Source organism: Cuculus canorus, chromosome 2 (genome assembly GCF_017976375.1).
Source record: "Cuculus canorus isolate bCucCan1 chromosome 2, bCucCan1.pri, whole genome shotgun sequence".
Lineage (NCBI taxonomy): Eukaryota > Metazoa > Chordata > Aves > Cuculiformes > Cuculidae > Cuculus > Cuculus canorus.
Genome location: NC_071402.1, coordinates 141002025 through 141015880, shown reverse-complemented (window position 1 = coordinate 141015880; position 13856 = coordinate 141002025). Strand labels below are relative to the sequence as shown.

Here is a 13856-nt window from a genome sequence, read left to right as displayed (position 1 = left end):
CTTTCCATTTCTTCAACTCTGACCAGGATGCCATAATTAAATTCGCTTTTTAGAAGCGTCAATGGTGCTTTTAGTGGGTTTTGGCATGTTCAAAATGTCAAACTTTTTTATTACATAAGGTCAACCAACTGTATGTACTTGTCATATAATCATCTTCTGCTTAAACATTTCAATGACCAGAAAAACGATATATTTTAAATGTCTGTATCTCGGAAAACTATATAGGGGCAACCACATTCTATACATTAGGTAGGATCAGTTTTTGTTCTACTATATACTAACTGAAAAACATTACCATTATTCCCTTAAAGAGCTAAGAGAGAGCCCTAGACTCAAATCCATGTTAAATTTTACCCCGAACTAACTTTTCGGCACATTAATAAACTTGTGGGTTTAGCAGTTCAAGAGAATATCTTAACAGACTAAACAAAAAAATCAGGTTTGCAGTTTAAGGATGCACAACCTTCTCTTGCATGTTATGACAATGAACACTTTTCCCCTGAAAAAATGTTATTTTTTTCCCCAAAGTGAAAAAACATTCTTATTAGGGATAAAGGATGAACCACTTCAAGTTTTAAATATGTGAGATTTCTAATTCATGTCAAAACAAAAGTCACATTACAGCATACAAGTAGTACCTTGCTGAAAAGGGCTGGCTGCAGTCACAGTTGTTCCTGGATTTCTTCCAGCACCAGGCTTTCTTCCCCTCTGACCTGAGTTATGACCTGCAGATTTCTTCCCTTTGCTCTCTGACCCTCTGGCCTCTGAAGAATCTTTTCCACTTGAAATGTGTGTAGAAACTTCCTGGAAATTTGCATTTGTAAATCGAGCTGTAGTATCTTCCAGCCGCTTCAAGGAGCCTGACATGGAGTTGTTGCTAGTGCTTGTGTATGTCTAGCATTTGGAAAGAGAAAAGAAATAAGATAAAAGAAGCTGTTTCATCACACACAAAAAAGGTAACAAAAGAACTGTTTAAAAAAAACCTATTCTTTCAATTAAACTTAGAAGTGTTCAAATATTGAGGTAGCTGGCAACAGCAGGAGTTACATAAACTGAATTGTTAAGCAAACAACTGAAGTGCATAGAAACTTCATTTCGAGGGAAAAAAATGCACAAAAAATGTCAGCTTTAGTTGAAATCTTTACTTCACTGAGGTCAATGGATTCATCTCAAATCTATAGTTACACAGTCTTTATATTCTATTCAAATAGCATGTTGCTTACTGCTAAAAAATAAAAATAAAGAAGAAAAAATGAGACTTTAAATGCTTTTCTGAAAATACAGTTTTTATGTAGTTTATTTTGTTCAATCTGGAAACATTGTTCCATCAGCATGGAACTGATATGAAGGTTTCAGAACCTAAGAACTTGCAGTTTTAAAACTTTATAGCCAACATCAAACCAAAATCAGCACCAACAAGCCCAACTGCCCCTTATGTTTTCACTTCCCACCATCACACTGGGATTCCCTGCCATCTGAACCGTCCCATTCAGCCAAGACATGCAGGAATGACTGCCTAACTACCACAAACCTGCTGCCAAGCAGGAAGAAAAAAGCCTAACACGCTCTTGAGGTCCCAGTGCAGAAATACTTCTACAAAAGAATATGGATCAAACCTAGAAGCTACTCATCTGTTCAAAACAAGCTTAGTTTGTTCTTCAGTTCTTCACAGAAGACAGTTTAAAATAACATCTAAGTTGATCTCTATTAAAGACCACACAAACACATGCCTCTTGAAAATGAGCATATGCACATGTTTTTCTCTTTCCCAACCTTGGCAGCTTGCTGAATTTATGCCTGCAGCATGATATTTCCTCATCTTTACCCAAAGCTTTCTGTCGCTGGTATAAAAAGCCTTCCATGTTTTTACCAAAGACGTTTACATAGAACTTATATTTCAGTTGCAAATGCCAGAAGACAACTAAATACGAAAGCTTTGACAAAAGACAAAAATCTCAACCTGTTTGTGGACTGGCCTGTATTATTACGAAGTGAAAAATACTTTATCAATTTGCTGAATAACATTGAAGAAAATTCAATTTACATCTGTTAAAAGTCCGATGCTAAAAATAATTCACTCCAAATTCATATTACTATATTGGTAACTGTTTCTAAAGAAGATGGAGCCAATTAAAAGGTAAGTTTAGTCGTTAACTTTTTGAACTATTACGAAGTTCACAAGTATGCTCAATTTTCCCGAAATTGATGTGTCACTTGACCTGAGTTAAGAAGCAGTGGTTCAAATGTGGGTCATTTGAACAAAAGGTTTCCACACATGCAATAACGCAAACCAAAAGCAAAGCTTTTTCTAGGATCCAGGATTTCTCCTCTTATCCAATTCCTTCCTTTCTTATGTCCTATCTGCTCAATTGAATATTAATTGCAAGGATAATTGTCTACAAGTATCAACAATCATAGTTTGATGTTATCTAGTACCCCTTTTCCATTACTGCAGGAATTTTATTTATTTATTTTAAAGGGAACTGTAGAATTTAAGGCAGCTTTACAGCCTGGCCAGGGCCAGGCAATGACAAGGAGGCATTAATTTGCATATACTGTGCAGAGATTTGGTTTGACTGCAAGCCTGAATCCTGCTCTTTGTTGATTTTGGAGAACTTGCACACATGCTGCAGTTCTGCTTTTGAGAATTTGCTCCAGCAGGTATTTCTGGTTTGGAAGGTGCCGCAAATTGCACTGACATCTGCATGCTTACTTAAGAATATCTTGAACACTGATATGATACAATATATCCTAAGCAAAGTAAAACTGGTACCATTTGGTCAGTACTTTTTTCCCATAGATTATATTCCTTACTTTAAGGAGTTAATCACAACAAAGTGCCCTAAACCATATACACACGGATCAATTGCTTTGAGAATCCACAAGACATGCAACAGGATCTAAGGTAAAACTGCAGCACAAACTTTAGATTACTAAGCCAGCTGGTCCACACAATAACCTGCCCACCACTAAACAAACTGCTTTTCTAAAATCCTAAATTCTAAAAGACAAAGATCTAACAGAAATGCCTCAGAAAAACCTTAACATGCCATGGCAAAGTTATACTGTTTGTTTGCTTTGGGATTTTTTTTTTGAGGTCAGGAGCATGAGAGTGGCAGGGAGCACGGATCTGAGGAATGAGGCAGAACATCTTTGGTTATTATTTATGGACCTGTTTCAGCCTCTGCAGCTCCCCCACCCTCCACCCCAAGCTTACAATGCCCTCTCCCCTAGCACATACTTTCTGAACGGAATAACTACTTGAGGCATCTCTCTTCACTGCTCACACTGCAGTCAGTTATCGTACTCCATTTCAGACCAGACACCTCCCAAAAAGGAGATTCCCCCTGATGCAGTCATCCAATTTCATTTATTGGTTTATTTGGGAGGACTTGACCATTTCATGAACATCAATCCTGTTCTCAAAAAAATCAATCAGTATTTGCTAGTGTAATTATCAAGCTAACTCTGTATGTATCAGGGTTCTTTTATCTTTCCATAGTTTGCAGGGTTTTTCTCCCCAAAAAGTGCACTTTCACATTGCCAACTCGGTGCACAGAGAGCTACTTTCATTTCTATGACCCCCCCGTTTTGAGCACACCAAAGAGTTATACCACCCCTCTGGAGCAAGTTTTAAAACTTCTGTAAAAGCTTTAGAAGTTTGGTAAAGACATAATATTAATTCTTGCTATACACAGTACCTCCCAAGGCCTGAGAAACCTTGAGACCTAATACATATGTATAGGGTGTAACTTTTGCACAGAGAAGGGAAGGACCACGGCAGGCAATCTCCACGAAAATGCCAGATGGCAAGAGCATGGTCCAAGCAAAAGCCAACAAAACGAACAAAAGAACCCAACACACACATATAGCCCACAGACTACAAACACCACACTGCTGATGGTGATCTTAAGTCCTATCAAACAGAGGTTTCCCTACTCTTTTCATTCTCTTACATATCCCATTGCAGTAGTATCTGAGCACCTCCCTTCAGAACCAAGTCGGGCTGACAGAGCGAACTGAGGAGGGTTATCATCATCATCTCTACTATTACAAATAAAATCCAGTCAGCAGTACTTTCTGTCTGCAGTATCTTTTATTTCCTACTGGCTATAACTTGAATGCAAATACAATGTCTTGTGTATCTTTCATCAATGTTTTGGAGTTTCGTTTCAATTAATAACCTGCCACCACACCAAAAAAACAAAAATTGTATTTTTCTGGCTCTGTTAAACCATACACATTTTCACTCTTGATACAAGCCAAAGCTTAAAAAAAAAACTGAGAGAGAACCTTCTATCAGGACTAAATAAAGGGCTGATGGCTCTCCCCAGCTAAAAGGAAGGTGAGAGGAAAACATCATCTGAAGAAGCAGAAAGAGAATTCAAATTCCCAAGTTAATCCTGTCCTCCTTAAAACATTCTGCATCTCTGCCCCAAAAAGGAAAGTGAAAATTGTCTTAGTACATTAATCAAAGAATAGTTAAGAATTTCGTATTTCAAACTTCCTCAAACTTAACTGACCCCGTCTAAATCACCTCTCAAATGGCATCCTCATATCTCAACACAGCATTTGGACCTGAACCTCAATAAAATTTCTTGGACTTAAATTTTGCAGAACAAACACACAAACCAAATATACTAACGCATGCTATGTAAATCTTCAGCTTATTCTGCAGCCTTTCATGAATTTACCTGAAGAAGTCACTCATCCAGGTGAAAACACACTTTAAGGTTATCACCTGCATAAATGCAGATGAAATTACCACTGCATCACAAAGGATTTAACTTCAGTAAAAACACAATTCATTTCAAATTCCAGTTCCCCTACAGGAACAATGTGACAGCAGAAATGATTATATATATCGTGATAAAATAATGTATTCACTCCAAAGACAGACTGCTGTGAAAAAGTCATCAAGTCCAAGTCAATTCTGACAACTCTATGTAAAGGGACAAAAAAAGTAACATACTAATATAATATTCTAAACCAAATATTTATCTCAGAAGAAAATAAAGCTTGTTTCAGTATAAAAATATTAAATTTTTGAGGAACACACTATGAATTGATAACCTAAAAAAGCAAATGCATGTAAGTGGTGTCAAAAGGACTTAAGAAAAAAAATAGGAAAAGATAACCGAAGGAAATAGCCACAGAAAGTCACTTGCAAATGTCCAGCAGCTGTTTTTTAAAAAACAATCACACTTGGTAACGTCATTAAAAAAACTGACAACCAGTTTTCCTGACGATTTGAAGCATTGTACAAAGAAGGCAGAAAATTAAGCAGACAACTTAGGTAGAAAAAAAACACGGGATGCAAAAGGTTAAAAAAAGAAAACTAACAGGACACGTGTTGATATTTAAATTCCACAATTATTACTTCTGTTTTAGTTTAATTCAGTTTTAATTTAAGTTCTACAATTACAGAGCTCTTCTGTTCTCTTTAGTATTTGCTCTAGCTCTACCTTGCTCCTAACCGTAAGGAGTCGCAACATTTTTGGGTATAATATTATCTACATAATTATTTTTAAAACTATAAAGATATAAGGATTAGGTATTCAAAAGAACATAAAAAATGTTTAAAATGTTCCTATTATAAAGCCTATAGACTTAACTACAAATAGACTTAACTACAAACAATATTTTACTTGCTATACACACATACACAGTACAAACTCAATGAACAGTATAGCCAACAGCTCAGCATGATTTTCATTCCTTGCTTGGATTAAATAGAATTCTGCTAAAACCAGTATGTTACTCTTGTTCAACCTTTTACAGCATACACAGAGTCACAAACCTTGTAATTAAAAAAAGACTAGGGAGAACAAAGCAATTAGAGATTAACAGAAAACCAGAGTCCAACTGTCTTCAGCATTAAAAGCTTATTCTAGTACACAGAACTCAAAAATAACCAATAAAACTTTTACACAAATGTACAGTAGTATAATTTTTTGTTAAAACTTATAATGATGATTAGATATTCAAAGTACAAAAGGCAGGTAATTCAATAAAGATAAGATCATACATAGCACCAAACCTAAACAAAAATTGTAGAGTTTAAAGGAAGTTCCAATACAAGAAGCCTCATTTACAGCCTATTAATTTTACGAGTTGTCTCAGACTTAAGAAGAATACATTCAGAACAAACTAATAAAATGAAATAATAAATCAGATGGACCAGTCAGTACTATTCAAAGAGTTCTAGAAGTTAATTTCAATAAAAACTGTTAATGCTCACTGATTGCAACATCTAATCACTCATAAAACAGCAAAGCAGCAAACTGACTCTACTACTACTTTTTTTTTTCAATTAAGTTATAGGGAGTTTCAGAAAATGACTGCCCAGTAAGCCTCCCTTAACACAAGCTGTGAAAAAGCATACAGCAGAACCAGAAACAAGATTAATTTAAGACAAGCGTGAGTCACAAATAATAGGATGTTAAGAGGTACACAACCTCAAGTTAATAATCCTAACATTAACAATAAAGAAACATCCAAGGTATAGTAGAAAACTATCTCTCTCGCTGATGATTCTTGAAGTTGATACCACTAGTTGAGAGAACACAAACTTTCCCTCCTCCCTGGATGTATTTCAATGGTTGTCCCCTATTCTCACAAGGTCTTGGTGTACCATTTCCAAATAGACACCTTTGTTGAATACTGCATCTCAGAAAACAAACTACATACACTTAACCACAATCTTCAGCATCTTTGCGAAAAAGCAGTGCTCTACGTACTGATGGCTTCTTAATTCATTTAAACCATGACTCCCCAACTTGGATGTCAAACATGCCCACATGAATGGGAAAAACACTGTCAGAAAACCCACTTCTCAGCACTGCTGCCCACTCTTTAATACCATAATCAGTGTTAGTTTTTTGGTGGATAGCAAAAGTGATTCTTGTAGAGTACAGTGAGAACTGTCATTATTTAACCCTTTACACTATCCCTGGCACTAGGTATTTGCTAGCACATTAACAGAAAGAAAAGATCCCAGAACCGAATGGAGCAGACTGCTGAAAAATCAACAGAATATTACAAGCATATGAAGCATGAGCCTTGAATTCATAATTACCAGCTTAAATGCTTACAAGTTCAGTGACAGCTCAGCACACAAGTGAATTTCAAAGGAAAGATTTTTCTATAACGTCTCAAATTATTAAACAGAGAAGTCAATGAAATAAAACATAGTCAAGTGTCAGTGGCACCCGATTAGAGTCATCACTTACAATTCAATTACAAAAATCTAAGACTTTCCTCAAATTATAAACCTCAAGGTATTTTAGAACTTTATATTATAGGAAAAAATACCTAGAGTGCTTGATAATAACAGAATCTACGCCATCTACCTCACGAAATTTCTACACAAGTAACTGAAGTGGAAGAGAAGGAAAAACACATTGACTTACTTTCTCTGTAGTTACAGTAAGAGATGGAACCAAGGACGGTGAGGACTCCGACTGCTTCTTATATTTTTGCTTGTGTTTATCTTTCTCTTTGTATTTCTAAAAGTTACAAAAGAGAATATAACCTAAGTAGAGGAAATACAGTTTAGCCAAGAAAATTCATAAATAAAGTGGCAAAGTGAACTTCACCAAATTATCATGCAAAAATATACTTGCTAGAATACAATATGTAAAGTCCTTTTGATTTTTGTAAACTTCTTCAAACTCGGAGAAGGTCCAATAGAACTCTTTAAAAGGCTGATGAGGATTTCTAGGTTTGTTTCTTTCATACGCTGAGGTGAACTCGGGTTTTTTCCCCCCAGTGTGCCACTTGGAGAGAAACATGGAGTTCTCCCTTTTATAACAAAGTATGCAGGTGTTGTAATTGCAATAATGGACACCATCAGGCAGGATTTTAAATGTTTAAAACCTAATACAGGCTTGTTGACAGAGTTTTAGATCAGAGAGTCTGTGTTTGTTTTATTTTGGGCCTTTTCTCGAGGAGGGGGTGTTTGTTTGGACCATGAAAACTTTAGACCTGGGAAATACATACTTGAAAGAAAGAAAAAGAAATGTTGGAGAGGAGGGTTTCAAATGCACTGCACCATCTTTTCAATAATTTCTTAAATATAACGGTCACAAAAGTGCTACCCATAATGCCAGAAAAAAAGCAGGGATCAAGAGAAAACAGAAGCATCTATGCCAAGACTGCCACGCTATCCATCAGATCCGTCAATCCAAAAGTCTTTCGCCTGTGCTAACTACCCAGTCTACTATATCAACAGTGTACATGTTTAGATAAACTTGAGTAACAATTTCACTGAACCCCAAACAAGCCTCAAGAAGGAAGTTATAAAATGGAAATATAAGCCACTGCCTGAGTTTCTTTAGCTTTCGTCATTTTACTAGGAAATTCAAATCCCCCACCATTCTAGCGAAAGTAACAATATCAAATTTCCGACCTTTTATAAGCTTTTCTATAAGGGGAAAAAGAGTAGAAATTACTCTTAACGAGGACTGAAAATAATGCTGCTTGTGAAAGCTAAGGGAGCCTGAGGGCAGGTAGAACCTGTGATTCCCACTATATACTCAGACATATATTTAAAAAGATTCATAGGCATGTACTCAGATGTTCCAAACACCTGTATTTTAAGACAGTTGCAGAGCTGATAAATGCAATGCCTCATTCCGTAAAAACAGGGTTTCGCAGAAGAATCATTCCAAGGAAGAATACGATAAAAAATACAGGGTCTACTACAAAATAGACAAACAAAACCTCAATCTTGGTTCACAAACGGGGTAGTTCAACTGTCCAGATTCAGGCAGCTCCTGAAACCATTTTCTTACTCTAAGAAAAATAAGGCACAATTGCCACACAGCCATTGGGTAAGCAGCTGTTAACATTATTCACCCTAGAACTTGAAGAGTCCTGATTTATAATGTAGCCAAACACCAACACAAAATACTTAAAGAGTTCAAATGTCATGATCAATCAGAAAGCTTTATATATCACTAGGGATCTCATTTTTGGCTTTTGTTTCTTATCTAAAAAAAAAATCATGTAGTTCCTTCTTAATTCCAATAGCTACGTGCTGAAGATAAGAAAACAAATATGGTGCAATATTTCTGGAATATAGTACATTGCCCTCTTGTGGGGTAGGGGCTAGAGAAGCTGGGGGAGGAAGCCCATTTTGGTTGCTTCTATATCTTCCACAAAGATTCAATCTACATAATTATTACATAATAAAATTTCACAAATACAGTTTGGTTGCAGCTCTTCTTTTTTAAGCTCATTTACAGGCTGGATCACTCTAAAGATCAGCATTTGCTCATTTGTTTTCTTTAAAGTACTCTCAAAGCTAACATTTATCAGACTACTGAATGAAAATATCATCTCATCAAAATATCAAATTAAGACTATATGTATAATTTTATCTTTGCTCTGATCTGTTACCAACAGAATAGATGTTATCAAATCTATCTTTCCACAGTCTGAACTTCAACATCTGCTAAGATTGAATAATGTAAGTGATAACTTTCCAGTTCAGACAGAATGGACGAGTGCAGCTTTTCTCTAATGACATTATTAATTCATAACATTTCCACATGGAAGTATCATTTAACTTGTTGAAGGTATTTACACTTATTTACAATTCACTTTTGTCTCAGGAATGCACAGACTTCTCCAAGAAGGCTTCCACCTTACTTCATTTCATTGAACTGTGCTCTGTAGTTCACCATTTCATAGTACATTGTTACAAAGGGGAAAAAAAAAGTTTCCTGTCCCTTTTTTAACCTTTTCCACCCTGCTTAGCCTGTCAGACCTTCTGTGCGCCCGTTGAAACTGCTAAAAGAGCAATGCAACAAAAACCAAAGTGGAGAGTTTTCTGAAGTTAGTGAGATATGCGAGTTCAGTGAAGGAGCATGCAAGATGGACAGTTAACAGATACAGAATGGAAGAGCAAGAGTTCACCTGCCCAGAGAAAAGAAGACTAACTTCCATTTTGGAAAAATTAAAATACACGCACACTCTCAGCAAGCACCAGTGCTAGGCCCTTCAAAACTGCCTGGTCTGACCCTGAAGTAATTTTATCCCTTTCTCTCTCACAAAAATTTAACACACACCCATACACACTTTGGTTGTCCCAAGTTTTCAAACCTTAAGAGCATTTTCCAATGTATTTTCCTTAGTGAGTCATGCAAACACAATCATCTGAATGTCTAAATTATTAATTTTTCAGCCACTGTTTATGACTCCCTCAAATAATTCCGATGTATCAGAATGTTCTATTAGCTCAGAGTACTCAGATGGATTTTTTTGTCACTTACGCATTTTCTGCACTCTGTTTCAATCACCAAAGCTTGTAAATCCAGAGCTGCCATCATCACAACTAATGTCTTTATTAGAATGCTGCATATAGTTATTGCTAATCCCCAATACAAGACCTGTTTGGCCCCTTATTTGTGACTAGTGGCTATTAGTAATATAACCATAACAATTCCAGAATGAAAGATGCCCATGGCCCACAAGTTTCAAATTCAAATCCTGATTTATCTTGTTTTGACAAGAACAGCCCTAGCTCAGGCATTCATCTATCATTTTATACGGTATAAACCACAGCAGGAAAATTAAATGCAGTAGCAGTATTGCTGCAGTCACAGTAATAAAAGGATATAGTCACGGGATAGTTTATAGGGAGAGGTGGAACACTATCGCCAGCATTATTCAAATATGTACATATTTAGCTCTAAGCATGAAACTTGTTCCGAAGTACCAGACTCTGATACAATTACTTCAAAGCCTCAAAAACCTCACTTCATTACAGGGATGATGGTCAGAATTCAAACTGTCAATGGTAAAAAGACTTAAGAATCAATGATAAGAATGCCAGCCAAAGCTTCTCTTAGCTGTAAGACTGATGCACAAATCCTATTCAGAATAAGTTACTCTTCTTCTGACATTTAACATTAAAATCCACTTTTTCTGTTATTTACACAGTCTAATATTAATGGTTAGTGATGGATACTCCACGCTAAACACTTGAATAGCAGGTTATAAATTCAAAAACACTGTAAGATTAACTAAATCAAAGACACCTATTTATTGTTCCTGCTCACCTTCATTTATTCCCATAAAAATTGAAAGTATTTAAAATTTTAGAAGACATTACACACTGTGAAATGCTCCACTGCCTGCCAGGTAATTCAACAATACCTATCAAATATAGGTCAAGAAACAGGTGAGTGGAATGGCAAGCGAAATGGATACATTTACCTTTCCTGGCTCAGTAAGCTTAACATTGCAGATCACCTGTAACTGCACACAGCCTGCCAGTACACAACACATTACACCCGCTGAACAGCGTATAGAGACAACTTTATAAAAAGTATCAAGATTACCTTCCAGAAACTGCTACAAAATCAACACAAAGTACTAACACCTTTGTATTAATCTACAATCCAAAGCAAAGAAAGAGTATATTGAAGCACCATTTGCTTCTACATCTGTGGTACAGCTACAGAATTGGAATGCAAGAAGATTTATTGCTCAAACAGGAACAAAAATCAAGCAGTAACACTAATGACCTTTTTTTAACCTTCCAATGTCATCTAGCTTTCAAATTAAGACAAATAACATCGCATAATTCTTTTAAGCAAGAAATGTTCATGTTTTTTTAAAGTCCATCTTACTTTTTACCCCAAATATTCTAAACTTACCCTCCTCTATCTTATAATGGGGTAGAGTACAAACATTTAGGGGTTCAGTAAATGATGGCTCAACACAAACGACTTGTAGAAAGATCAAAATCATAACCAAAGTCATTTCTTAAAAATCCATGAAGACACTGATGAAACTGGAGTAATATGTAATAACAGCATAAATAAAAAATAACAGAATAAGTAGGAGCAACACCTAATATTACCTCAAGTGTATGATACCAATTTTTCAATGAACAAAGTCTTTCAGTTGATCCCTGCACACTAAGGAAGATGTCTGGACTAAGAAACAAACACACATCTCATTTGATGGGCACAGTAACAACTCACTACAGCAGAGATTAACTCAAAATTCTTAATCTCCCAGTATTGCTCTAGAGACACCTATAAAAACCACAGTGAGGTAGAAAAAAAATGGAAATAACAGAATTTCTTCAGATAAATGTTTGAGGATACTGCCACTTGTGGATTTTCAGTTTTACAGACTGTTAGCACTGCTACTAACCACTTATTTTCTGCACAGGTTCTGCACTGGTCAGGTTTTCAGTTTTTCTTTTACAGTGAAAAGCAGAAGACTATAATCTGTACTTTCAGGGAAAGGGGACAGTGGCAACTAATGCAGTCATACAAAATTCTACATCTTACAGAGTAATTTTTATGTCCAGCTGAGGTGGTGTTTGTCATTTTGACTTTACAGTAATTAACTAATCCCAGGTGCCATGCTTAATACTACTGTGAGGCGTTTGTTGTGCTACAGTATACTAGAATTATTACTCTTTTCTTCCCATGATATATATGATGTGTTACTGCAAGGTTAGAAAAATATGAAATAATCAAATCAGTAACTCCATGATAAACATAATAATTGAAACAGAAGTTCCTATTTCTCCTCTAACTAGAATAAAAGAGAATTTAAATAAAAACGAGCTTATCTACTTATATATTTCTTCCCGAACTACATAAGGGATCATTTTGCTGTGCTATCTATTCCAACTGGTGCCAGTTCCAGTAGATTAGATACAGTCAATCATCAGGCTGACACGGAACACAGCACAAGTTAACATAGAGCTTGTCCTGCCTCCTATATTTTATGTTCTCCTCAGAGACACCTCCCAACTTCAGTAAAAGCGCCCTGAGATTCCTCATCACTATTTTGTTCTTCAATCACTACTTCTTAAATACTTGTAGTCTTCAGTCACAAGCCCATTGTTGTTTATTTTCCACCATATGAGCCACCATAGCAAAGACTTCCCCTTCCTGCTGGCCCAGACCAAAGCACTTCTCCGAGAAAATGAAACAGTGTAATTCAGCTGCTATGTGTAGTAACTTACTATGTAGTAAATTCACATTCTTCAGAAGTCATAAACATGCAATGCTAGTAAGATTGCCTAATTTTCATGTAAGTGGCAAGAAACACTTCCTTTACACAAGTTAATCCCAGACATGTTTAGCTCCTCCTTTAGCCCCTTCCAAAGATAAAGCTGCCAGGAACATTAGCAAAGCAAGGTATTATTCCACAGTCTCATGGTGGCTTGAGTTTTCTCCCAAAAAGCTTGAGGCAAACACCTGGGCCCTGAAAAAAGAGATATTATAATGGATGTCAAGCACCATGTCACCAACCCTACTTGAAGGCACACAGCCTCATCTCTAATCACTTCTAATTAACATCTCTGCCATAGAAACTAACAATACTTAGTGCAGCAGTAATCAGAATAAACTAAGCTATTTATTTTGCAGCTTCAAATTCCTCATTAAAATTAAATCACACAAAAGGTTTGGGCTTTTTTCTTTTTTTTTAATTATTACACAATTATGCATTTGTTATCAATTTGGTAAGTACAGTGCCCAGAGGAGACTAAATACATGCTATGAAGGAAAACACTTGTTTTCTACTCAAGTGTCTGCTTACAAAAATGACAGGTACTCATATCAATATTTTCAGATCCACCTCTTCTTACTGCACAATACATATTATAAATATTACATAAATATTATATGCAAATAGATAGCTTTTGAGGTATGAACAATAAAACTGCTTCCAATCCTTAACTCATACAGCTTCTGCTTGGCAAAAATGAAAGCTTTAAGGACGCCTAATGATCAGATTATCCAAATAAAAAAAGGATGAAAGTAGAATCTGAAGTGCCCTTATGGGAGTCCGGAGAGGGAGACATCACTGTATCTGGGAAG

At 36.0% G+C, this 13856-nt stretch overlaps 1 protein-coding gene across 6 annotated transcripts in view; it reads right to left on the bottom strand.

Annotated features, from left to right (window-relative positions):
• The window catches only part of MLLT10 (MLLT10 histone lysine methyltransferase DOT1L cofactor), a 122667-nt gene that overhangs the window by 63484 nt on the left and 45327 nt on the right, over positions 1 to 13856 (bottom strand). For all 6 annotated transcript variants that reach the window (XM_054060109.1, XM_054060111.1, XM_054060107.1 and 3 more), the window contains 2 exons: positions 7413 to 7508; positions 639 to 894 (listed from right to left, as the gene is read on the bottom strand). In XM_054060109.1, coding sequence (XP_053916084.1) covers positions 639 to 894; positions 7413 to 7508 — 352 coding nt within the window. The remainder of the gene's footprint in view (positions 1 to 638; positions 895 to 7412; positions 7509 to 13856) is intronic.